Source organism: Oratosquilla oratoria, chromosome 3 (genome assembly GCF_046742065.1).
Source record: "Oratosquilla oratoria isolate Oo_2021 chromosome 3, ASM4674206v1, whole genome shotgun sequence".
Classification (NCBI taxonomy): domain Eukaryota; kingdom Metazoa; phylum Arthropoda; class Malacostraca; order Stomatopoda; family Squillidae; genus Oratosquilla; species Oratosquilla oratoria.
Window position 1 is genome coordinate 41,529,362 of NC_134779.1, and position 27,750 is coordinate 41,557,111.

General features: G+C 41.9%; 2 protein-coding genes across 3 annotated transcripts; one reads left to right on the top strand and one right to left on the bottom strand.

The window, feature by feature from the left end:
- Nucleotides 1–750: 750 nt before the first annotated feature.
- On the top strand, nucleotides 751–6,649 carry LOC143017759 (uncharacterized). Its single transcript, XM_076172623.1, has 3 exons — nucleotides 751–1,294; nucleotides 1,379–4,298; nucleotides 6,385–6,649. Exons 1-3 carry the CDS (start codon nucleotides 751–753, stop codon nucleotides 6,647–6,649), a joined length of 3,729 nt encoding a protein of 1,242 aa, XP_076028738.1.
- Nucleotides 5,765–27,404, bottom strand: Rbbp5 (retinoblastoma binding protein 5). 2 transcript variants are annotated; one of them, XR_012966029.1, is made up of 11 exons: nucleotides 27,294–27,404; nucleotides 24,972–25,170; nucleotides 23,864–23,981; nucleotides 23,574–23,684; nucleotides 20,753–20,934; nucleotides 20,206–20,325; nucleotides 18,425–18,578; nucleotides 17,832–18,044; nucleotides 11,619–11,856; nucleotides 6,809–7,147; nucleotides 5,765–6,671 (listed from the first exon to the last, which is right to left on the bottom strand). XR_012966029.1 is itself a non-coding variant. In XM_076180095.1 (10 exons), the coding sequence occupies exons 1-10, from the start codon at nucleotides 27,310–27,312 to the stop codon at nucleotides 7,038–7,040; spliced, it is 1,464 nt and encodes a 487-aa protein (XP_076036210.1). In that variant the 5' UTR covers nucleotides 27,313–27,404; the 3' UTR covers nucleotides 5,765–7,037. The 2 variants fall into 2 exon arrangements, 1 of the variants encoding a protein (XP_076036210.1); XM_076180095.1 differs by having other exon boundaries at nucleotides 5,765–7,147.
- Between the last annotated feature and the right edge of the window lie 346 nt (nucleotides 27,405–27,750).

A 27,750-nucleotide genomic window follows, 5' to 3' on the forward strand; every position in this document is an offset into this window, starting at 1 on the left:
TGGTTTGCGAGAGTATCACCAATTTGCGTAATTGAAGTTCGAAACTCTGAAGCATCAAATACCAAGACTTGGAAACTCTGAAGCTTCAAACCTCCGAAACTTCGAAACTCAAACTCCGAAGCCCGAAGAGTAGAGGAAGGGAGAATGACCAGAATGGACAGTCAAGAATCGACACAGCTGGTGAAAGATTCTGACATAAATGGCGCCCAACGTGGGGCCTTCTTGTGCGTTATTCACACTCTGGCAGTAAAACTTTTATAGTAACCTTGAAAGTTAATTACAGAAGTGTGAGAGCCATGTCCGTGCAGGGATTGACGAGTGAGGCGGAAACCCTGGGGTATACGGATACTGAGGAAATCCGGGAGTACGTCCGAAAACGGCAACAGCAACTTCGGGACGACAGAGTGCAGGAACGAGAGTTCGAGAAACTCAAGCTGGAACTTGAAAAGGAGAAGTTGGAGCATTAAAAGGAGTAACAGCTGCATGAGAAGGAAATGCTGCAGCTCAAACTTTCCCAAACTCAGGCCGATGGAACTAGCTTGCCAGGTGTCACCCTTGTTGCTCCCACAGAGTTCTTTACACACTGGCTCAACATTCCCAAGTATGAAGTAGGTCAAGTGATTGAGCCTTTTATTGACAGGTTCCAGATGGTGGCAACCACATATGATCTGAGTGAAGATGTCAAAAAGGTTGAGTTTATGAACCTCTTCAACGGGAAGCCTCTTGACATCATTCAGTGTTGACTCCTCAATGCGGGATTATGAAGGTATGAAGAAGGCATTACTTCTAGCTTATGGTAAGACATTGGAGGATGCACGTGACCAATATCAGCGAGCTGTGTTGCAGGATAAGGAGACGGTAGCCCAGTTCTGCGCTCGATTGAAGAGTTACTTGGACCATTGGATGGAAAAGGACGAGACTCCGCAGACTGTCGAGGGTCTGCGCGACTTGATGCTGCGCACCCAGCTGGAAAGGTCGTGTCCCACGGAGCTGGTGGCTAAATTCAAGACACAGAAAGTCAAGGACCTCCAGCAAATGACTGACCTGGCCGACGCACACTTCGCAGCTTACGGGTACCACACGAGGAAGCAACTTCACAAGAAGTTGCCTCCAACTGTTCATTCTCAGACACCACAATGGTCTAACACGCAAGCCCAACACCACAATAAGTTGCCACAGTCATCTCCACAGCAGTCGAAACCACAAAGATTTACTCAATCCTTTTATCCTCAGAGCCAACCACAGCAAGTGAGGAACCAGCCCTACTCTCAAGGTGGCTGGAAAGGTCACAAGGGTTAGAAGAATCAGCACGCTGCAGCAGCAGCAGTACACCACGGAGGAGCACCTGAGGAATTTTCCCCAAAGGTTACTCCACAAGAAGAGTGTGTCACCGCCGGTTCCGTGTCAACTCCCCAACACGTGTACTTGTCACCTGTATTGAGTTCTAGTCTCAGAGGTACAGGGCTCCTGGTTCAGCCTGGCAAGGTAAATGGTGTCACCGCGGAAGTCTTAAGGGACAATGGATCGACGGGGTGTTGTGTCCAGGAGAGGCTTGTAACGCCTAACAGCTACACCGGAAATTATGTAGCCATGAGTCTTATCAACGGGACTCGGGTGATCTGCCCCTTAGCTACGGTTGAAGTGGTTAGTCCTTTCTACACTGGACGAGTCATCGCTGCAGTCATGGAGGAGGTGGTAGCAGACTTGGTAAATGGAAACATTCCTGGAGCCAAGAACTTTTGCTCACACGAAGCCACCACCCAAACCTGTGCAGCGGTGGTTACCAGAGAAGCCGCCAGAGCAACCAACCAGGTAAAACCTTTGATACTTTCATCTGTTTCAGATCTTGCAAATAGTGAGGATGTAGTTGCCGAGCAAACGACCGATCCCACACTTGCCATGGTTCGTAAGAAGGTTCTAGAGGGACATTGCAGAACTTCTCGGGGAACAGAAACCAGATTCCTTAAGAAAAGGGGAAGACTTTATCGCAGTACAGTGTATCCAAGCGGGGACTCGAGACTACAGTTCGTCGTTCCAGAGAAGTACCGCCTGGCAGTGTTTAAGCTGGGTCATCATGCTGCACTAGGTGGACACATGGGAGTACAGAAAACTCAGGATAGAATTCAGTCTCAATTTTTCTGGTCTGGGATAGGCAGAGAGATAGTGAGGATGGTGAGGTCATGTGACGTATGTCAGAAGACTACAGATCGCGGCCGAGTGAAGCCTGCACCACTCGGACCATTGCCTCTGATCTCTGAGCCATTCCAGCGAGTGGCTGTGGACATCGTTGGACCTATCATTCCAAGGGCAGCTGACGGAGCCAAATACATCCTTACCTGCGTGGACTTCGCGACGAGATGGCCTGAAGCGGTACCCCTTCGCAATATTGAAACCATAACTGTCGCCGAAGCAATGTTCGAAATCTTTTGTCATGTGGGCATTCCTAAGCAAGTGTTGTCCGACCGGGGGAGCCAGTTCACTTCAGTCATGATGGAAGAGTTGCTGAGGCTACTGGCTGTAAAAGGGCTCAGGACTACCCCTTACCACCCCATGTGCAACGGGCTCTGTGAGCGTTTCAATGGTACCCTCAAGAAGATGCTGAAGCGGATGGCAGCAGAGCAACCTAAGGAATGGCCACGATTTATCGCCCCTCTACTATTCGCCTACCGCGAAGTACCCCAAGCTTCACTACAGTTCTCGCCATTTGAGTTAGTCTACAGCAGGTCAGTTCGTGGTCCTCTGCAAGTACTGCGAGAACTCTGGGACGAAGAAGAGCCTGACCCCGCAGTGAAGACAACTTATGCATATGTGCTGGACTTGGCCGAACGACTACGAGAGACCTGTGAAGTAGCAAAGCAAGAGCTACTGAAAGCTAAGGAAGTTCAGAAGGCGTACTACGACAAGAAAACTAAGCTGAGGATCCTCGAGGAAGGAGACCAGTGCCTCTTCCTTCTACCCACCGCGCACAACAAGTTGCTGTCGCAATGGCAAGGACCTTTTGAAGTAGTCAAACATCTCAGTGACTTGAACTACTTGGTGCAAGTGGGACCAGACCAAAAGAGGTTCCACATCAATATGCTGAAGAAATATTACACACCTCAAGTTACATGTTTGGCAGTTGGTCAAGAATGTTTGCTGAATAGGGGAGATCGTGTGCTATCACCTGAACAGTGTGAGTGTTTGCAGCTTGTCAAAGGCCAGTTTAAGCAGGCGCAGATGGTCTCTGCTGCCGTGGTTATACCAAAGATTGAGGAATTGACAGATTGCGCACCCCTTACCCCTGAAGCTATCCAAGGCGAAACGGTGGAGGATGTGCAAGTACCTCCGAGGCTTGGTCCAGAGCAGAAGAGACGTATAAATTCTATTCTCCAGCGACATTCTGCAGTGTTTTCCGATAAGCCTGGAGTCGCCAAGGTGGATTGCCACGAAATACGGCTGACGAGCAGCATACCAGTCAGATTGAAGCCATACCCGATACCCATTCGTCTGGTGGATGCAGTCAAGAAGGAGATAGAAAACATGGAAGCTGCAGGCATCATAGAGAAGTCATCGTCTCCCTACTGCAGTCCTATAGTCGTTGTACGCAAGAAGGATGGAGGTGTACTAATCTGTGGAGATTACCGCGGAGTAAATGCAGTAACCCAGGTGGATGCAGAGCCAATGAGTAATCAGCAGGAAATATTTGCAAAGGCCGCCAACTCAAAAATCTTTTCAAAGATGGATTTGGCGAAAGGATTCTTCCAGATTCCGCTGGAGGAGAGAAGCAAACAGGTCACGGCAGTCGCAACACCCAACGGACTTTACCAGTTCAAAGTACTACCTTTTGGACTTACCAACTCCCCAGCAGTTTTTAACCGTGCCATGCGTCAAGTTCTGCACGGCATCCATGGAGTGGAAGCTTTTGTGGACGATATACTCATCCACTCTTCTACCTTCGAGGAACATCTGGAGATCCTGGAGAAGGTACTTATGAGGCTTAGTTCAGTGAATATGACAGTCAAGCAGTCTAAATGCGAACTTTTCCAACAGGAAGTACAGTTCCTACGACATACCTTAGGCAAAGGACGATGTGGATGCCAGGATAGCAAGATAATAAAGATCAAGAATGCCTCTCGGCCGACCACGAAGAAACAGGTCCGATCGTTCTTGGGACTTGTGGGCTACTACCGCAGGTTCATTCCGAATTTTGCTGTCCTCGCCTTGCCACTCACAGAGCTTCTCAACAAGAATGCTCCTAACAAGTTGACATGGAGGCCTGAACAGGAGGAAGTGTTTACGATGCTTAAGAACCAAAATGGGTGGGAGTGTTTTTATGCCTTTCCCTTTTTGGCTACCTCCCTTGGAAGGGGGAAAAGGCCTTGGTATATGTATGTAAGAACCTCCTCTGCAAGGAGCCGATACTTCAACTACCGGACTTCAACCAGAGTATGGGGGTCATGCAAGTACAACTACAATTAATATAATCAAGACGCCGATATGGCAGCCTCGCGTACCCACTTGCTCCTCATGATGCCTACGTAGGCATCACCATATGGAAGGGGTTAAACCCTCTTCCCATCCTGCTACAAGTGTAGTCATCAGCAAACAACAACTGGCTTATCTCCCACTTTTCTCCATTTCCTTTCACCATTTCCAATTCTCGACCCACTACCCTTGCACCACCCCATCCATGTATAAATTGAACAGCCAAGGAGACATAATACATACCTGACAAGGTCCCACCTTTACCTCAAACCACTCACTCTCTCCATTTCTGATTCTAACACAAGCTCTACTACTCTTGTAAAAACTCTTGACTGCTTTTAACAGCTTTCCTCCTATTCCATATATCTGCAATAACTTTTACAGTGCTTTCCTGTCTACCCTGTCATAAGCCTTTTCCAAATCCATAAAAGCCCAAAAACATCCTTACTTTTTCCTATAGCTTTCTCACATATCTGTCTTACCACAAAAATCTGATCCATACAACCCCTACCTATCCTAAACCCATACTGTCTCTCACCAATTACTCTGGTCCTCTCCTAATCCTCTCAATCAAGACCCTCCCATAAGCCTTCCCAACTACACTTAACAAACTGATCACTCTGAAACTACTACACTCACTTGTCCCCTTTTCCCTTGTAAAGTGGAACTATACAGGTACTCCTCCAGTCCTCCAGCACTCTACCCTCTTTTAAACAAATATCAAATAATGTCACCAGCCAGTCCACCATCACTGTACCTCCTGGTATTCAAAGAAACGGAAACTGAAAAAAGAGATGGGCCATAAAGTGAAAAAGTAAGAGAAAATAGAATTCCTGAGAGTGGTATCAAAGAAAAGAGAGCTTCAATGAAAATGATGAAAGAAATGTATGAATCATCAACTGCACTGACTGTTATGTGTGGGATCCTGTTTAGTGTTACAAAGTATGACAAGGTAAGGAATGAGAGGATTTATAAAAGTACTAGAGATGGGATTGGGAGAAAGAGTAGAACAGGCCAACCTGAGATAGTGTGGTCATGTTATGGGAATGGATGGAAGTTTATCCTTAGAAGATGCACAAATCACTGGTGCCAGGAGTAAGAACAAGAGGCAAACCAAGGAAAATGTGAGTGGATTGTGTGAATTAAGCCACAAGAGTCAATATATATATATATATATATATATATATATATATATATATATATATATATATATATATATATATATATATATATATATATATATATATATATTATATATATATATATATATACATACATATATATATATATGTATGTATGTATAGTTTGAGAAAAATTGATTGATTAAGGCAATGACCTATTCCATAAGAGGGGTGCAAGAAGAATGAAGTAACAGTGTTACTACAAGAGTGATGAGAAATACAACCTTCACATGGTTCAAATGGGAAAGAGTGAATTGGAAGCATGTGATAAACAGAAGAGTTGAGAACTTTTCTTGCCAAGACCTAGCCATCTTACATCATGGGTAATGACTGATTGGGTAAGGTGAGGGGATGCTCACATTATATAGATGAACAATTTGAATGTGCATGCAGGCACACGCACACACACACACACAGTGATTAAAGAATCAGGATGTTTCTTAAAAAAAATGATATTCAACATTCCAATTTGAACATGCTTTATATATTTTCTTATTCTTTGATTGACACTGTTTTATGTCTGAGGACTAATCTCAATTCAGAGGAATATTGTACTGAGCCATTACCTTTCTGTTGCCCTTCTTAAAACTCTCCTTCACTTCATCTTTTCTCATACTCCTCCTTATACAGGGTATTGATTGCATGAGCTTTACAGAGTACTAATGAGATAAGACATTCCAATACTTCTTCAGAGAACTCTTGATATAAAACTAGCAAATAAACCACTCCCAATATGAAGCAGCACTATCACGCCTATGCTCGGGTACCATTCAGCACTAAAACAGTGCCAGCACAGAATTGGCCTGGCAACAGGCATAAGTACCCAAGATGCAGTTTCCACACAGAGGACACAAACCATATTATCTTATGTTGTTCCAGACATGTTCTCTAAACAATTCCATAAAGTCTACTTATTGAATGACCTACGGGCTGAAGTGGTGGCTGTATCCAGTTTCCTAAGTGTTGTAGGTCTCCTCCAAGACAGAACCAGGGCAGTAGAATGATCAACTGTTTCTATGTCAGTGGCTGGTAGGAATAACAAGGGAAACACAATGAGGACCAAATAATATTCAATATTCCTGCACTTCACTTATGCACTCCCTAACTTCACTAGTGTTGCCTTCACTTAATCCCTTCTCTTCCTTTTGTTTGTTCCGACTCACCTCTTTCCTCCTTTCATTTCTATTTTCCTCATTCCTTTCTGTCTTACACCACCACTTTTGTCTTCATGACTTTCTGCTTCCACATCATGCCCTCCTTTATAGTATAAATTTCACTTTTAGTCTTTCCTTCTCTCTGGTTCTTTCAAACTTCAGCACATATCTTCTTTGTACATACACATATACATTTAAATACATGATGCATTTAAACATGCACATAAAAAAAGATAAATTAGTGTTTTTTTCTGTCTTTTTTTGATTCCCCCTTGGAGCCACTACGTCCTTTCTTGTTGCCAGTGTTCTGCTTGTCTTTTGGTCTGCTTGTGTTCAAAGGATGCACTTCTGTTGAAAACACAAAAGAAAACAATTGTGATTCTTTATTTCTTGTTACTGGAATTATTTCAACAACCTCCACTTTTCCCTCATACGAAACCTTAGCTTAATTTGATAATTAACAATCAATAGATGGGGAAATGGGGAGCCAACAATATTAAAATTAATTCAACCCCCCCCCCCACATCCCAACCTATTGAACCAGCATTTCCTAACTTTCTTCCCTGACAGAACCCTTGAAAGAATTATCATCCCTTATGAAACCCCCCAATAAAAAGTATCATATATCTATACTAATATCTTTCTATCTCCTTCACAAACTTTTGCTTACAAGGCAAACAAAATTGTTTCTAATAATAGAGTTAGTGAAAGAGTTTGGGAAGGTATACAATAGGAGAAAGTTGAGGGAAAATGTGGGTAAAAGCAAGGTGATGAGATGTACAAGAGGAGAGGATGGCAGTGAGTTAAAAATAAGTCATAAAGGAGACAGACTGGAGGAAATGGATAGCTTTAGGTATTTGGGTTGCATGTAGCAGGAAAGGGAGAAGTGGAGGTGGAAGTAAATTACAGATTGAGAAAAGCAAGTAAATGCCTTGAGGGATTAAAAAGTGTCAAGAAAAATAGGCATCTGGGAATGAATGCAAAGAAGAGATTGTATGAATGGGTGTTGTGCCTATGGCATTGTATAGAGCAGAGACTTGGAATTTAAGAGAGGTTTAAGAGAGGCAGAGGGGAAAAATTTGAATGTGTTTGAGATAAAATGTCTGAGAAGTATGGTAAGTGTTACTAGGCTGGATAGCAAGAAATGAGGAGGTGAGGAAGAGGGTGGGAGTGGAAAAAAAGATGGCAGATAAGGGTGATGAAAGAGTATTGGGATGGTTTGGACACATGGAAAGAATAAGTGAAGAAAGATTAGTAAAAGAGGTGGAGGGAGTGAACTTGAGGGGACAACCAATGAAGAGATGGATAGATGGGGTGAAAGGGGCACTGAAGAGGGTAATATCTATTGAGCAAGGAAGGAAGAAGGCAGGAGGCAGAAGATAGGGATGAGTGGAAAGTGGCTGTGTATAGATGATACTGTGATGCAAGGAAGGGATGGGGCAGGAGATTGGCAGGGAGTGTTTATGTGTGAATGATATTTTGATCCAACCCAAAGTGATTTCTCTCCATCTTCTCTCTATCTGCATGAGGGAATGGAGAGGGGGGTCACCAATTAAGTGAAGCAGCCTTGCTGTGGATGTACTGTGTCCTGCTACATTGCTTCTGACCCAGGGCAGTAGGCAGGATACAGGGATGACCTGTCATTCATGAGGAGCTAAGATGAGAGAGAGGAGAGGGTGATGAATGGGAATGGAATGGGTGGGAGTAGGTATGTGCCTTAGACTTGGCTAACTCCCTTGTAAGGGGGAAAAAGCCCTTGGTATATAGACAGAATAATTACATACATACATATACCAAAGGGTTTTTCCTCCTTACACAGGAGGTAGCCAAAAAACAAAGCCATAGAAAACACTCACACCCATTCCATCCCCTATATACTCCACTTCCCTCCTTCTTATCTTGGCACCTCCTGGATGACGGGTCATCCCTGCACCTTGTCCACTGCCCTGGGTCAGAAGCAGTGTTGCAAGACACAGCACATCCACAGCAAGGCCGCTTCATTAATTCGGCGACACCCCCTCTCTGTCCCTTCATGCAGAAAAGGAGAAGACGGGGAGAAAACCCTTCAGGCTGCATCAATTTATTTCTCATACATACTCCCTCACTCCCTATTTCCCACCCTACTCCCTCTCATGCATCACAGCATCATTTGTACACAACCCTTCTCCATTCACCCCCCTCTTCTGTCCTCTCCCGTCCATCCTCAACAGACATGCCTCTCTTTCCCAATGCCCCTTTTACCCCATCCATCTATCTCATCCTAAGACACCCCCTTATATTCACTTCTTCCACACCTTTTACTAATCTTTCTTCATTCATTCTTTCCATGTGACCAAAACATCCTAATACTCTTTCATCAACCTTATCTCCCAACTCCCTTTCCACCCCTGTTCTCCTCACTCTATCTAGCCTAGTAACCCCCATCATACTTCTCAGACATTTCATCTCAAACACATTCAAACTCCTTCTCTCTTCCTCTCTTATGTTTCATGTTTCTGCCCCGTACATTGCTGTTGGCACAATCACTCCTTCATATAACCTCCTCTTAGTATCCATTGCCAGATGTCTATTTCTCATTACACTTTTTAATCCACCAAGGCATCTACTCGCATTTCTCAATCTACATTCTACCTCCACCCCCACTCCTCCCTTTCCTGCCACATTTGCACCCAAGTATCTAAAACTATCCACTTCCTCCAGTCGCTCTCCCTTAACCCCTTCCATACGGTGCCGCACACGTAGGCGTCATGGACTTAGATCTCGGTGGCAGCAGCCAATGCCAGCCGTACGACGTGTCGTAATAATACTCGCATCATAAAATATAGTCACCGCTTATATCGATCGTTCTCTCTTCACCCGTGAATTTTGATAACCATAGAAAATGCGATTACAAAAGAATTAGAAAGAATGTCATTATGGAGGGGCGACTACAATAAATATAATCAAGACGCCGATATGGCAGCCTCGCGAATACACTCGCTCCCCATGACGCCTACGTGTGCGGCACCGTATGGAAGGGGTTAATATTCACTTCCAGCCTGCTGCCACTCTCTCCCCTTGTACATCTCATCACCTTACTTTTGCCCACATTTATCTTCAGCTTCCTTCTTTCACACATCTTCTCAAACTCTGTCACTAACTTCCTCAATCCCTCCTCTGATCCTGCTACAAGTGCAGTGTCGTCAGCAAACAACAGCTGGCTTATCTCCCACCTTTCTCCATTTTCTTTAACCATCTCCAACCCCTGACCCACTATGCTTGCATTCACCTCTCTCACCACCCCATCCATGTATAGACTGAACAGCCAGGGCAACATAACACATCTCTGACGAAGTCCCACCATTACCTCAAACCATTCTCTTTCCATTTCTAATCCTAACACAAGCTCTACTACTCTTGTAAAAACTCTTGACTGCTCTTAACAGGTTTCCTCCTATCCCATACATCTGCAATACCTCCCACAGTGCCTTCTGGTCTACCCTGTCGTAAGCCTTTTCCAAATCCATAAAAGCTCCCAAAAAAATCCTTACCTTTTCCTATAGCTTTCTCACATATCTGTCTTACCACAAAGATCTGATCTACACATCCCCTACCTGTCCTAAATCCACACTGTTTCTCACCAATCACTCCCTCTGTTCCTCTCCTAATACTCTCAATCAAGACCCTCCCATAAGCCTTCCCAACTACACTCAACATGCTGATCCCTCTGAAACTACTACACTCACACTTGTCCCCCTTTCCCTTGTAAAGCAGAACTATACAGGCATTCCTCCAGTCCTCCAGCCCTCTACCCTCTCACAAACATTAAATAACCTCACCAGCCAGTACACCATAACTGTACCTCCTTTTTTCAGGCATTCTGCATGGCATCTTTCTAAATCACAAAAACATTTAAAAATGCATTTTTTTATCATAAGTCTATTTCTCACTAATCCTCATGGAATCTTCAACCCTCTTATATGGATTCCAGGGAACCTGGGTTGAGAAATGCTGTATTAGACATGCAAAGTGAGGTGGCTAAGGCATGGGTGAGGATCATTCTCACCCATTTCACTCCTACCATACTCATTTCTTTAACTCCTTCCCATTTAATCTATCAATATACCAAGGACTTCTTCCCTCTTATAAGGGAGGTAGCCAAGTCAAAGGCATGAAGCACCCACTCCCATCCACCACTCATGTTTCCCTCTCATTTTAGTTCCTCATGGATGACGGGTCATCCCTTTATCCCACCCACTATCCTGGGTCAGAAGCAATGCAGCAAGACACAGCACATCCACAGCAAGGCCAGTTCACTTAATTAGCAACCCCCCCTCTCCAGCCCCTTCCCACTTCAACCACAAGAAAATTTACCTTATTTCTTCAATGCTTGTGATACCTCCTTAATAAAGGTAAAGAAGCCTAATGATATATAGATACACATATCTAATGATGTCACTCACACATATTTTCATTTGTCTGACATACTGTCCATGAGCTCTTATGGCTTCATTTATCTTACCCATCCACTTTTTTCTGGGGGTACCCTTTCTTTTCAATTCTGGTGTTATCAGTTCATGAATCCTTTGGGAATATTTACTTTCATTCATTCTCATACCATAACCAAAGCACCAACTCCTATCTGCACCCAGTCCAATCATGATCAAAAGATATCTTGCCATAAACTAACAGAGCTTTGCCTTGCCAGGGGTTTCTCACTTCCCACTTTGTGGAAGTGGGATGGTGAGGCGAGTTATAATAAAAATTGACGTCATTAATAAATCATCTTCATGTCATTACTAGATTATAACAGCAAACAATAAATATAGAGTTCCTATACCATCAGTGGGTGCATTTTCCAGGTTAATATCAAATGTTTTGGGTCGTTTCTTCTTGGGTGATACATTGTCCTTGGGATCTGAGGATCTTTTATCTTCTGGTGGTGCCCCTTCTGGTCCCCAGCCTTCCTCGGGTTCTTCAATTTCAGGGGAGATGGGAAGGTATAAGAGGGTGTTATTATCATCATCCTCATCAGAGCTGCAAAAAGCTGCTACTGGGTCCACAGTCAGCACATCCACCTGAAAATGGAGTTAGTGCTAAATTTGATTTAAATGATTAAATATGATTGTGATGATGATGGCTTCCATCACAAACTTCCCCCAATTGGGAGGCTAGAACAGTGACCCTTAGAGAAGACTTTGTAGCATGGAATTTAATGAACCATGTGGAATACAGGAATGACCTGTCATCCATGAGGAGCTAAGATGAGTGGGAGGAAAGGGTGGTGGATGGGAGTGGAATGGGTGGGAATGAAGTGGGTGGGAGTGAGTATATGCCTTCTCAATTGGCTATCTCCCAGGTAGACGGGAAAAAGCCCTTGGTATAGATAGATGGATAGCCCCTGGTTCAACTTTGCCAGTGGCAGGGTTCAAACTGCCATCCCCTTGACCTTCCCATCAAGTAACAATCCCCTAACATATTGTTACTTGTACATACATATACATATACCAAAGGCTTTTTTCCCCCTTACACGGGAGGTAGCCAAAAGAAAAAGGCATAGGATCTACATACTCCACTCCCCTCTACCCTCTTCCCTCCCTCTTATCTTAGAACCTCATGGATGACGGGTCATCCCTGCATCTTGTCCACTGCCCTGGGTCAGAAGCAGTGTTGTAAGACACAGTACATCCACAGCAAGGCCGCTTCATTTATTTGGTGACACCCCCTCTCCATCCCCTCATGCAGAAAAGGAGAGGACTGGGAGAAATCCCTTCGAGCTGCGTCAATTTATTTCTCATACATACTCCCTCACCCCCCATTTCCCACCCACTCCCCCTCATGTATCAAAGCATCATCCATACACAACCCTTCTCCATTCACCCCTGTTTTCTGTCCTCTCCCGTCCTTCCTCAACAGATATTCCTCTCTTTCCCAATGCCCCTTTTACTTGTAGCAAAAAAAATATATATATATATATATATATATATATAAAAATATATAAAAATAAAAATATATGTATATATATAAAAATATAAAAATATATATATATATATATATATATATATCAACACTGCTACTGAATTACCAATAGAGGTTTGGAATTGGTGGGTTGGAAGTAAACAAATGCTTTAGAGATGAAACTGCACCTAAGGTTGACTCTGAGAAGGGACTAGAACAATTGGCGAGCTGTGTTTGGAAGAGTATGAGAAAAAGAGAGAGAGAGAGAGAGAGAGAGAGAGAGAGAGAAAGAGAGAGAGAGAGAGAGAGAGAGAGAGAGAAAGAGAGAGAGAGAGAGAAAAGTTAAAAGGGAATGTGATGTACAAGAGATGATAACAGCTGACTGAATGTAAGTGTTAAGAGTGACAGGCTTGAGAAAGTGGCATTTCATGTACTTGGGGTTATATGTGTTAGTGAATGGAGAAGTTGTGGAAGTGAACAAGAGTAAGAAAAAAGAGTCATTCCACTGAGATGAATAAAATGGGTTGATACATACATATACCAAAGGCTTTTTCCCCCTTACAAGGGAAGTAGCCAAAAAACAAAGGCATAAGTCAACTCCCACTTATTCAATCCCCACATACTCCACTCCCACCTATTCCATCTGCACATACTCCATTACTACCCATTCCATCTCCACATACTCCATTCCCACACATTCCATCCCCACATACTCCACTACCACCCATTCCATCCCCACATACTCCACTCCTATTCACCCCCTCTTATCTTGGCTCCTCCTGGATGATGAGTCATCTCTGCATCTCACCCACTCACCCACTGCCATGGGTCAGAGGCAGTGTCACAAGACACAGCACATCAACAGCATGGCCACTTCATTTAATCAACGACATCCCCCTCTCCTTCCTCTCATGCAGAAAAAGGGAAGATGGGAAGAAATCCCTTCAGGCTGTGTCAAATCATTTTTTCACACATACTCCCTCACCCCCATCCCCCATCCATTCCCTTTCATGCATCACAGCATAATCCATACACAACCATTCTCCACTCACCCCTATCTTCTGTTTTCTCTCATCCTTCCTCAACAGACATTCCCCTCTTTCCCAATGCCCCTTTCACCCCATCCATCCGTCTCATCCTTGGTTGCCCCTTCATATTCACTCCTACCTCTGCCTTCCACACCTCCTTTATTAATCTTTCTTCACTCATTCTTTCCACGTGTCCAAACCATTCCAATACTCTTTCATCAACCATATCTCCCAACTCCCTTTCCACCACCATTCTTCTCCTCACCTCTTCATTTCTAACTCTATCTAGCCTAGTAAGCTCTATCATACTTCTCAGGCACCTCATCTCAAACACATTCAAACTCCTCCTCTCTTATGTTCCATGTTTCTGCCCCATACAGTGCTGTTGGCAAAATCACTCCTTCATACAATCTCCTCTTAGCATCCATTCTCAAATGCCTATTTCTCATTACACTTTTTAATCCACCAAGGCATTTACTCGCTTCTCTCAATCTACATTCTACCTCCACCTTCACTCCTCCCTTTCCTGCCCTATTTGCACCCAAGTATCTACAACTATCCACTTCCTCCAGTCTCTCTCCCTTAACCCCTTCACTACGGGCTAAAATCTCGCGGGCAGCATTAGCTGCCAGACGTGCGATGTTGCGTCATAATACTCGCATTATAAAAAATAAAGTTACCGCTGTATTGCTCGTTCTCTTTCACCCGTGAATTTTGATAACCATAGAAAATATGATGAAGCCAGTTTACAGAGTATGGGGGTCACGCAGGTACAACTACAATATATATAATCAAGACGCCGACATCGGCATCCTTGCGTACCCACTTGCTCCTCATGATGCCTACATAGGTGTCATCGTATCGAAGGGGTTAATACTCATTTCTAGTCTGCTGCCACTTTCTTCCCTTGTACATCTCATCACCTTATTTTTACCCACATTTATCTTCAGTTTCCTTCTTTCGCACACCCTCCCAAACTCCGTCACTAACTTCCTCAAACCCTCCTCTCATCCTGCCACAAGTGCAGTGTTGTCAGCAAACAACAGCTGGCTTATCTCCCACTTTTCTCCATTTCCTTTAACCATCTCTAATCCCCAACCTATTTCCCTTGCATTTACCTCTCACACCACCCCATCCATGTATAAATTGAACAGCCAAGTTGACATAACACATCCCTGGTGAAGTCCCACCTTTACCTCAAACCACTCACTCTCTCCATTTCTGATTCTAACACAAGCTCTACTACTCTTGTAAAAACCTTTGACTGCTCTTAACAGCTTTCCTCCTATCCTATATATCTGCAATACCTCCCACAGTGCCTTCCAGTCTACCCTGTCTACCTTTTCCAAATCCATAAAGGCCAAAAAACCAACCTTACCTTTTCCTACAGCTTTCTCGCATATCTGTCTTACCACAAAAATCTGATCTACACAACCCCCTACCTGTCCTAAACCCACATTGTTCCTCACCTATTACTTCCTCTGTTCCTCTCCTAGTCCTCTCAATCAAGACTCTCCCATAAGCCTTCCCAACTACACTTAACAAACTGATCCCTCTGAAACTACTACACTTACATTTGTCTACTTTTCCCTTGAAAAGTGGGACTACACAGGCACTCCTCCAGTCCTCCGGCACTTTACCCTCTCTTAAACAAACATTAAATAGCCTCACTAGCCAGTCCACCATAACTGTACCTCTGTTTTTTATACATTCTGCATGACACCCATCCAACCCAGGTGCCTTACCTGCTCTCATCATCTTAACAACTGTCTTCACCTCATCTTTCCTTATTTCTCCTCCATTTTCCTCAATCATCACTGTCATTTTCTTAGCACTACCCATTGCAACTACCTTTCCCTCCCTATCCTCCTTCACATTTAGCAACTCCCTAAAATATTCTGTCTATCTTCCTCTTATTGCTGTCTCTTCCATTATCATTTCTCCATCTGCACCTTTTACCTTTTCTTCTCTACTTGATTTGCCTCGTCTTCCTCTCGATTTCTTTCCAAAACATCTTTTTATGACTAAAAATTTTGTCATATTCTAACCCCATTTCACATCTGCTCTCCTTTTTGACTCCTTTATCTTGTGTTTTACTTCTTTTTTCTTTACTTTGTACATCTCATATGATTTTCTCATCCTATTTTGTAACCAATCTGTGAAAGTTCGCTCCTTTTTTTTTCTACAACCTTCTTTGTTTCCTCATCCCACCATTCACTACCCTTCCTTCTATTTCCTCTTGTGCTTCTTGTTCCACACACCATCTTTACATGCCCTGTGACTCCTTCCTTGAACCATCCCCATTCCTCCTCCACTCCTAGTTCGACTCTATCTTTCACTCTCTCCCACTCCTCTCTCAGCTTCTTCTTGTACTCCTTCTCCTTTTCTTTCTCATCGAAGCAGTTCACTTTAAGCACCTCCCTACCTTCTGTCCTTTTCCTCTTTCTCCATCTATCCTCAACTCTCAACTTACATTCCACCAAAAAATTACCTGATATTCCCCCACTCTCTCCCCTTTGAACATGTACATCTTTAATTCTTCCTACTATTCTCCTGGTTGGTTACCAGTTTATAGTCCAGTAATGCCTTATCTACCACTCTTCCATCCACTACCCTCTCCCATGTGTACTTATGCTTGGCTTTCTTCCGAAACACACTATTTGCTATCATCAACTCTTCCTAGACACATCTCCACCATCAACTCTCCACTACGATTCTTTCCTGGAACTCCACACTTTCCAACCACTCCATCTATTGGTTCCCTTCCTACACTAGCATTAATGTCTCCCAATACCACTACATTGACATTTCTTCCTAAACCCTGTATGCACTCATTTAAATCTATCCAAAATCCTCCCTTTTCTCTACACTCTTCTCACTACCAGGCCCATGTGCACTCACAAAAACCCACATATCCCTTCCCTGTTTCACTTTCATCCACATTAACGTTTGAAGAAACCTCCTTCCACTTCACCACACACTTTCCTATCTTTTCACTTACTAGTACAGCCACCCCTTCTCTCCCTCATCCTTTCTTCACTCCTGAGAACCCTCCCAACTACACTCCCAAACTCAAATTCACCCATCTTTTTCAACCTTGTTTCACTCAATGCCAACACATCCATCTTTCTTCTCACAAACACACTGCCTATCTCTTCCCTTTTACTCTCATCTATACCACATTCACACACATCAAAAGACTCAAACCTTAGGGTTCCAGTTGGAAAATTCCTCCCAGACCCTTTTATGCCTTTGATTTTCTTAGGAATGTCCCCTTTGGGGCTTTTTCTCCCTTACAAAGGAGTTGGATTAAAAAGTGTAATGAGAAATAGACATTTGGGAATGGATGGATGGATGGGATAAAAGGGGCATTACAAAAGTGAGGAATGTCTATTGAGGATGGATGGGAAAAGACAGAAGATAGGGGTGAATGAAGAAGGGTTGTGTATGGATGTACTGTGATGCATGAGGGGGAGTGGGTGGGGGATGGGGGGTGAGGAAGTATGTATGAGAAATAATTTGATGCAGCTCGAAGGGATTTCTCCCTGTCTTCTCCTTTTCTGCATGAGGGGACGGAGAGAGGGGGTCGCTGAATTAATGAAGCGGCCTTGCTGTGGATGTACTGTGTCTTGCGACACTGCTTCTGACCCAGGGCAGTGGACGGGATGCAGGGATGACCCGTCATCCAGGAGGTGCCAAGATGAGAGGGAAGGACGAGGGTAGAGGGGAGTGGAATATGTAGGGGGTGGAATGGGTGGGAGTGGTTTCTATGCCTTTTTCTTTTTGGCTACCCCACGTGTAAGGGGGAAAAAAGCCTTTGGTATATGTATGCATGTACAAGGGAGGTAGCCAAAATCAAAGGCATAAATCCACTCCCAACCATTTCATCCCCACATACTCAACTCCCACCATTCACCACCCCTCCCTCCCTCCCTCCCTCATGCAAAATTCCCATAGATGGACCACGTTTATTATCATTTTCTACCCAGGTCAGGTTGATTCTGAATTTCAAGATGAATTATAAAACAGAACCTAATTCATCCAATTCCTTAATAAACCACACTCACTTCTACATCCTCCTCTCGCTTCTCTTGACTCATTTCCACACTTTTATCTTCATCACTTTGGTCAAATTCTGACTCCCTTTCTTCATATTCCACATTTTCATCCAATTCTTTGAAATCTGGTGCAAAGGCTGACCAGTTCTCCACTTGATTTTGTGCCCATATTGATACAACTCCGGAGGATATGGAGGCCAAGATTGGTCTAACTGGATGCCACTGAAAGATAAATTTTCATTTTTAATACATAAAACAAATTTCTTAAACACATGTTCTTTGTGATTCTACTTGTTTCTATTCTAGAAATAATTTTCATGCTCAATATACAATTCTCGACATCTTTACAAATACAAATAACTTCATCCTTTGATCAGACATACAATTAATGATTTTGCAATCATTTCTGTATTTGAAATCTTAATAATAATTACAATTGTGTCTGATTTATTAGAAATCCACCATATTTCATTTGACTTACGTCATAAACATCCATGAACCATTTACTATTTTGAAAATTCTTTCATAAAACAATTCAAAACTTTATGCTCAGTGGTGGAAGCTATATCTTTTTACTCATGAACTGTGCATCTGCACCTTACCACAACATCCAAGAGCATTTCTCCCTTAGTGCCATGTAAAATCTTGACTAGATTGCCAATGCTGCGTTCCCAGATGTAAAGAGAATGCTGACGAGCAGATCCAGCACATATGTATTCCCCATCACCAGAAAAACAACACTTCTTCCACATGGTTCTGGAAAAAACATAACCATATATATATATATATATATATATATATATATATATATATATATATATATATATATATATATATATATATATATATATATATATATATATATATAATAGCCACACTCCTCCTTACAAGGAAGGTGGCTAAGACAGCATATACTCCCATCAAAAGACCCATTTACCCATCCCTCCCTTCTTAGCACCTTGGGGATGAAGGGTTATCCTGCCCCATAACACTATTTGGATTAAACACAGTGTAGTGAGGCCCTTCCTTGCTTGACAGTCATTCCTCGTACATCCAATGCTCCCTTAACCTTATCCATCCACCCCAGTCTTGGTCTTTCCCTCAAGTTTACTCCATCCATTCCTCCTTCCCACTGTTTTTTTTTTCTTTTTTTCATTCATTATTTCCATGTGCCCAAACCATCCCAGTATTCTTTGCACAATAATATTTACCAGCTCTCTTTTCACAACCTACTCTTCCTCACCTCCACATTATTTACTCAATCTATCTTCATAACCCCCATTATAAACATTTAATTTTAAACATGTTTAGACTATTCCTTTCTGCCTCCTTCAAATTCCAGGTCTCTGCTTCAAACAGTGCTGTGGATATAATCACTCCTTTGTACAGTCTTCTTTTTGTGCTCATCCCAGATACCTATTTTTCATTCCTCCCAACTATTCATTTGCTAAAAAAAACATATTACAAACCAAGGAAGGCAGAGGTGGAAGGAGTGAACATGAGGGGTCGATCTAGGATGAGATGGATGGATGGGGGTAAAAGGGGCATTGGGAAAGAGGGGAATGTCTGTTGAGGAAGGACAGGAGAGGACAGAAGATAGGGGTGAATGGAGAATGGTTGTGTATGGATGATGCTGTGATGCATGAGGGGGAGTGGGTGGGGGATAGGGGGTGAGGGAGTATGCATGAGAAATAAATTGACGCAGCCCGAAGGGATTTCTCCCCATCTCCTTTTCTGCATAAGGGGACAGAGAGGGGGGTTGCCGAATTAATGAAGCAGCATTGCTGTGGATGTGCTGTCTTGCAACACTGCTTTCTGACCCAGAGCAGTGGACAAGATGCAGGGATGACTCGTCATCCAGGAGGTGCCAAGATGTGAGGGAGGGAAGAGGGTAGAGGGGAGTGGAGTATGTAGGGGATGGAATGGGTGGGAGTGGTTTCTATGCCTTTGGTTTTTGGCTACCTCCTGTATAAGGGGGGAAAAAAAGCCTTTGGTATATGTATGTATGCAACTCATCTACCTAAACATATTAAACTCCAGGAAACGTTCCATCAGACAACCTCCCCAACATAATAAACAAATAATTTCCCTAAACATAACAATGTACTCATCCTCCCTCCATACACATAGAAAAACATACATGACCTCCCCTCAAACCACTTTGCAATAAAGATCACCATAGAATTTGAAGGAAAAATAAATCCTATATACAACATTTATAAACTACAAAAAAAAACAGGTCCCTGTGAATTCCAATGCCACATTTGAATGTGAGGCTCTAAGATGTAGCTTAATGCTTATATCAATCACTGCATACCGCTAATAAATGAACATGTCCAACATTCAAAATTATGTGCAACAGAATAGTAAATGGAGAGCATACTTGTTGACAAGGTCCTGTAACTTCTGTGTAGGTTCTGGTTCTCCATCTTTTCCACATTTCATAACATCCTTTTGGCTATACACACGAATAATTCGATCAGCAGAGTTTACCAAGAAGAAGCTGTAAATTAATAGTGCATGATTATACTACTACAAGCCAGTGATATGGCTGATTTGATTTATAAAATTTTTGGCTTGAAGGCCAAGTGCCGGAGCCAGTAGGCCATTCAGCGCACCAGTGATATGGATACAGTCTCACACTAATACAGTGAAGACATGAATCCAAAGTTTCTTCCCAGAAAAATATATGGGAGGGCCCAAGGACCAGTACCAGCTGCTGTGGACATCAAGGCAACAATTATTATTAAGGAACTCAATGTGTACTTAAATATGAGATACCTAGAGATCTCTAAAGTTCATAGGAAGATATCATTCTCAACTAAGAAAAGAAAATAAAAGAAAGAAAAAAGAAAGAAAAATTCTATCCTGTAACATCAATGATAGTTAAATATAAATTCAAATACATGTGCAATCATTATGGTACTTACTCAGTTCTTCTTGCAAACTCAATACTTTTAATAGCTGCAGCACTCGAAGTTCCTTGACCAATTTTGAACGAAGCCTTGACTTTGAGGTCTGGACAAGTAAGGATGAGAATGCGTCCTTTACTATTTCCACTGTATATACTGTCTCCTTTTCGGTCAAAAGAAGCCACTATATTTACATCACCCTGGAAAAGAGGATATTTTTTTCTTTCAATATTTCTTCAACATAGATACATATGAATGGGGTGATGTGGGATGTAAATGTGATGGTGCTGGGCTAGGGTTTGGAGCTCATGAGAGTGGAAGGGAGGGGAGGAGAACAAATTGTTGTTTGAAGATGACACTGTATTTGAATCTAAGTCACAAGAAAGACTGAAGAAGAATGTGGTGGCAGAATTTGGAAGACAATATCTATCTATATACCAAAGGATTTTTCCCCCTTATAAGGGAAGTAGCCAAGTTAAAGGCATGCACCCACTCCCACCCATTCCACCACCATTGTTACCCTCTCATATTAGCTCCTTGTGGATGAAGGGTCATCCCTGTCTCTTGCCCACAGCCTGGGTTAGAAACAATGCACCAAGACGCAGTACATCCACAGCAAAGCCACTTCACTTAATTGGCAACCTCCCCCCTCCTCTCCATCCTCTCATGCACAAAATAGAGAAGACAGGGAGAAATTCCTCCAGGCTGCTTCAAAGTATCATGTATACACAGCCATTCTCCAATCACCCTTATTCCCTGCCTTCTCCCTTCCTTGTTCAACAGTCATTCTCCTCTAGCTCAAAGTCCCCTTTCCCCATCCATCCATCTCATCCTCGGTCATCCCCTCAAGTTCACTCCATCCACCTCTGCCTTCCACACCTCTTTTACCAATCCTTCTTCACTCATTCTTTCCACGTGTCCAAACCATCCCAATACTTTTTCATCAGCCCTATCTACCACCTCCTTTTCCACCCCTGCTATCCTCCTCACCTCCTCATTTCTCACTCTAACCAACCTTTTAACCCCTACCATACTTCTCAGACACCGTATCTTAAACATACTTAAATTTCTCTTTTCTGCCTTTCTCAAACTCCAAGTCTCTGCCCCATACAGTGGCATAGGCACAATCAACCCTTCATATAATCTCTTTGTACCCATTCCCAGAAGTCTATGTCTCCTGACGCTTTTTAACCCCTTCACTCCGGGCCAAAATCTCGCGGGCAGCATTAGCTGCCAGACGTGCGATGTTGCGTCATAATACTCCCTTCCTTGTTCAACAGTCATTCTCCTCTAGCAGCTCAATGCCCCTTTTACCCCATTCGTCCATCTCATCCTCGGTCGTCCCCTCAAGTTCACTCCATCCACGCCTCTTTTACTAATCTTTCTTCATTCATTTTTCCACGTGTCCTAACCATCCCAATACTTTTTCATCAGCCCTATCTCCCATCTCTTTTTCCATCCCTGCTATCCTCCTCACCTTGTTTCTTACTCTATCCAACCTTTTAACCCCTACCATACTTCTCAGACACCGTATCTTAAACATACTTAAATTTCTCCTTTCTGCCTTTCTCAAACTCCAAGTCTCTGCCCCATACAGTGGCATAGGCACAATCAACCCTTCATATAATCTCTTTGTACCCATTCCCAGAAGTCTATGTCTCCTGACGCTTTTTAACCCCTTCACTCCGGGCCAAAATCTCGCGGGCAGCATTAGCTGCCAGACGTGCGATGTTGCGTCATAATACTCACATTATAAAAAATAAAGTCACCGCTGTATTGCTCGTTCTCTCTTTCACCCGTGAATTATGATAACCATAGAAAATATGATGAAGCCAGTTTACTGAGTATGGGGATCATGCAGGTACAACTACAATAAAAATAATCAAGACGCCAACATCGGCATCCTCGCGAACCCACTTGCTCCTCATGACGCCTACGTAGGCGTCACCGTATGGAAGGGGTTAATCTCCCAACACATTTACTTGCTTCTCTCAATCTACAATTTACCTCTATCCCCACTCCTCCATTTCCTGTCGCACATGAGAGGAAAAAACTGAAAGTAAATATGAGCAAAAGTAAGGTAATGAGATATACAAGAGATGAGGATGGCAGTGAGTTGGAGGTAAGACTTAAAGGAGAAAAGGTGGAGGGACTGAAGAGCTCTTACTTAAGTAAGTACTTAAGTACTTAAGAGTCACATGTAGCAGGAAATGGAGGAGTAGGGGTGGTTGTGAATTACAGAGTAAGGATGAACATAAAAAGAAAACTGTATGAAAGAGTGACTGTGCCCATGACACTGTATGGAGTAGAGACTAAGAATTTAAAAATGGCAGAGAGGAGGAGCCTAAACATGAATGAGTGTTAGAGAAATATGGTAGAGGTTACAAGGATGGGCAATGTGAGAAACGTGGAGGTGTAACAGAGAACAAGGGTGGAATGAGAGCCACTGACAGGGTTGATAAAAATGATGGGATGAGTATATGGAAAGAATGAGTGAAGAGTCAAGCAAAAAAAAAAAAAAAAAGTGTGGAAAGTGGAGGTGGAGTGAACTAGAGAGCAAGATCAAGAATGGGTGACAGGAGGATCCAAGAGGAATATCTGTCAAGCAGGGACGGGAGAGGGCAAAAAGTTGGTATGAATGGAGAATGGTTGTAAATGGAAAATTAAATGCTCTATAGGATTTCTTACTATCTGCCATATATTCTCTCAAGTAATTGAAGGAGGGGAGGGGTTAGCCATGTAATGAAGCAAAGAGGACCAGCTTTAAACAAAAGGACTGATATTTATAGAAGAGAACAAAAATTAAGGCATTATTGACAAAACGTATACATTCACCTACTTCATCCTCCATGGGTACAATCTCATGAGTTGACTCAACCTTGACTAGGACAGCAGGATGTCTCATTGGGCATACTAAAAACATTTTGTCAGTTCGTGGGTGAAACTGGATCTATTGAAAGAGAATGGTGAGAAACAAGATGAGTTTCACTATAGCATAAGATGATTATTTTTCTTGTATATATAATAGTAATATGGTAATGCATGATCATAATCATGCATGATATGTCCTTGGCATCTTCTTGTCAAATGTACCCATGAGTAGTCATGCTAAAAAAATATCAATATTACCTTCATAACTGGAGATGGGAACCTGTATTTAATATCACATTCCCCTGTCAAGACATCCCAAATACAAACATTGTTGTCTGTTGATACACTGACAAGCTTATAGCCATCTCTTGACCAACTGTAAACACAAGAGGATGAAACACTAAGAAAACACATACACCTCAAAATAAATGTTAAACTAAGGATACAACAAAATTGAGAATAGCATTCTGAAATGATCCATTGCATTAATTTTCAAGGGCACAGTTTTCAATCAAAGTTATGCATTTCATACAGCACTGCAAAGTAGTTTGAACACAATTCAACCTTTATTGTTTTTATATTTCTACTAATAGAATACTGAATATTAGAAACCTATACACATGTTTATGAATAGATAATAAAAATTTCCATTTGCAGTCATAATATAATGAACCAAAAGTTAACTGCTAATTTGCTTTTTCTTGTAATCTTGTGAACATTTCATGTAAAACCTAATTACATTAAAAAAAACTAAACATGCAAATCTAATATGACAAAACTTTGTGCATCAACTTTTATTGATATCACAACTATTGCCTCACTGGATACCCATACTGCCTCATGATTGTCCTGAGGCCCTCCCATAGATCTCTCTAGGAAGACAATTTGAACACCTGTCTATGTCATATTAGTATGGGACTCTTTCACATCACCAGTTGACAGTAGGAAGAGAGGAGCAGTTGCCAGTTGTCAGCTCTCCTTATGCAAAATGGTGCAGTCAAAGTTGATAGAAAGGGATCTTTGGCCCAGTCCAGAGACTAAGGGTCAGCTGCATCTCCATATGCAGGTGAGGGTGTTAAGACAGGTTGTGAAAACAGGTAGCAGGGAGATGATTCTGTGATGTCTGACTGAAACACCACAAGCAGGTATCCAGTGTTGATTCCTTACTGAGAACACTGATATATATCTGATATTGAGGTTCCAGTGGACTATCAGTGAACCATTACAGCTTTATCAATTTACAGATTACAACAATTATGAACTATAACTTCACTCACTGACCACAAAGACAATCCCATCATTCATGTACAACTTATTAAACTATAATTCAACAACACAAAAATTATGAAATTACTAGTGACTTCACCTTAATGAGCAAACTGGGTGAACATGGGCACTGATGACTTTTGCAATGCCTCGAGTCAAGAAGTCCCAAATGACAATACGACCATCATTGCACCCAACAGCAAGGAGAGACCCTCGACGATTGAAGGCACAGGTAACAGCAAGAGACACACAATCTAGTACTCCATCAAATTCTTCAGGATAGTTTTGCCCAAACGATTCTGAAACAAAAGTATTGGTCCTTTAAAAGGTGATTTTTATTAATTTTACTATAATATCCTTCTTTTATCATACAGGGCTTTACTAATTTCTTCAGCATGATTCTTGATGAATCAGATATAAGATGTCAATAGAAAAACAATATTTGATAATAGAAAATTACAGACCTTTCAGTGAAACAGATAGGTACCATCACATAGGTTAATTTTGACTGGTGGTGTAAAATTGATCACAACTTTTTTGGCATCTGTTTTCTTTTAAAAATTATTGACAGTGTCAACTTTACACTACCAGTCAAAATCACCCCCACATGATTGTACTTCTTGGATTCATGTTTTGATAGGGTGAGCAGTATCAGAGAATTTTTGAAGGGATACTGACAAGGGGCAACACCCCATCCTAGGTCATACACACACCAATGAGTGATCTAGAGCATGAAGCCCCTAGCTAATACACACCCCAATGGGAAGTTTGGAGGGGAAAGCCTACAACCATGTACTACATATCCAAATGGGGGTATGGAAGGCAATGCATCTGGAGAAGTCTCAGAGGGCTTTACCCACTTGGCTTGGTTAGTTGCACTCCATATTACGTTAAAGATGAGATTAGGTTAGGTTTTGTTATATCTGATTAGGATAAGGCAAAAAGGTAAAATTTTAGTAGTGCACACCTATGCAATATAGCAATAGAAAATTAATTATTAATTTTGTAAATTATAATAGATGAACATATTATGCGATTTTCTTGGCAGGAATCAATGACAAAAAAGTTGCTAAAACCTATTTTCTAACAAACGAAGTCGCGGCGGCTGAATGATATGCCATGTTTGTTTTGATAGATGCCAAGGTCGTAGAAATGAAAGGATGATAAATTAGTCTATTCTAACCTAACCTACCTACTTACCTACATAACCTAACCAATTTTTAATAATTCGGTACCTCAAATTCTAAAGATCATCTGGATCGTCGTCGTCACAGATGCTGACAGCCTGATTATTATTCTACCTTGGGCAATTAACAGACAACGGCATAACCCCATGTTCTCTCATACAGTCCAAGGAAGCCCTTTTGTCTTTGTAATAGTGCTCATTAACGTCACCTGGAGTTGGAGAATACCAGGTCCACAATGTGAAAGCCATCGTCTGAGAGACTAGACTTACACTTACACTTAGATGACTTCTGTCGGTGATCGACGCAGATAGACTGGGATCCCACTGTGACCAGGCAACTCCCTCACAATAATGGTCCAATCGATCAGTCGGTTGGCATTGGGGCTGGTGTATCCTGGTGTTGGGGGCTGGTCTGGTATTTTGGCCAACCATATTTTGGCATCCAGACCGTATCCTAGCGGCTTCGTACGTTAGTAAATTTGCTCGTAGCAAGGTTTTTTTGTTTTTTATTTTCGCCAAGAAAACCGCATATTACATTCATGTATCATAATCTACAAATTAATATCTAATTTTTTATTACTATATTGCATAGCCGTAGGTGTGAACAACTAAATACCAGCAAAAATATATTTTCTAATTGTTTTCTTACTGATTTGAACAATAATATAATTTGTTTCTATTGGATATCACTCATTTCATTCATCTCCTACCCCAAAAACCCTGATTTCCCATTGTCATGGGGGTTGAGCGAGGCCATTGGCAAAACCCACAACATAAGAATTTACTCAGGTGAAGATTATACATTATTTTAGTTCATACATTTTATGAAACGTTATATAGGAATAATAAACTTAATTCAGAATTACCTATGAAATACAAAGAAAAGGAAAAATATTGTTTGAGCAAGTTGGAATTAGTGACTTAGTCCAAGTTTCCAATGATGAGCAGCTTAATATCATCACAATTAACAAACTAAAATGATGACTTAGTGCGAGAGCCAAAATTTTACTTGGTTCAACATTTAGGTTATCATAACTACATATTCTGTTCCAAAAGAAGGTTAAATTTCGTAGGGACTAAGGTTTAATATATGCCATGATTCCATTCCCTCATCCTCTCTTCACGTCTACGTGTTTACATTAATGTCAATTTTGTGGTAATGTAATATCTATGCCTTGGGGCATAGCTGTAGTAGCTCTATACACTGGTCATTGCATTAACCACGAAATACATTACCTAAAAGTTCCAAGTTCATTTCGAATTTGTTGTGAACTCTCAATGTTTACCTATCATTCAGTTCTGTTATTGTTTGAACATTGTGGGTTGTCAATTATGCTGATAAAATCCGCTAGAAATTTGTCAAACACATTTCTTTCTAATCTGAGTACAGTATGATTTTAGTTTGTGTTATTAAAATTACTCCTTTTTCACGATTGTTCCATTTTTTCTTAATGTTACGTTTTTATTTTTGCAATGACATTGAGTAACTAATTTAATTCTATTACATTATTACTGTAACTGGCAACTTTACGATGTACTTGGACTGTATATTTTTGCCATCACACTAATGCAATTATGAAGTAGAGGGCATTAGAAAATTATTTAATGGTAGAACTTTCTAGATTTTTTCAAAATAAACACACACACACACACACACACACACACACACACCTCTCATGGCGCTGTGGTTAGA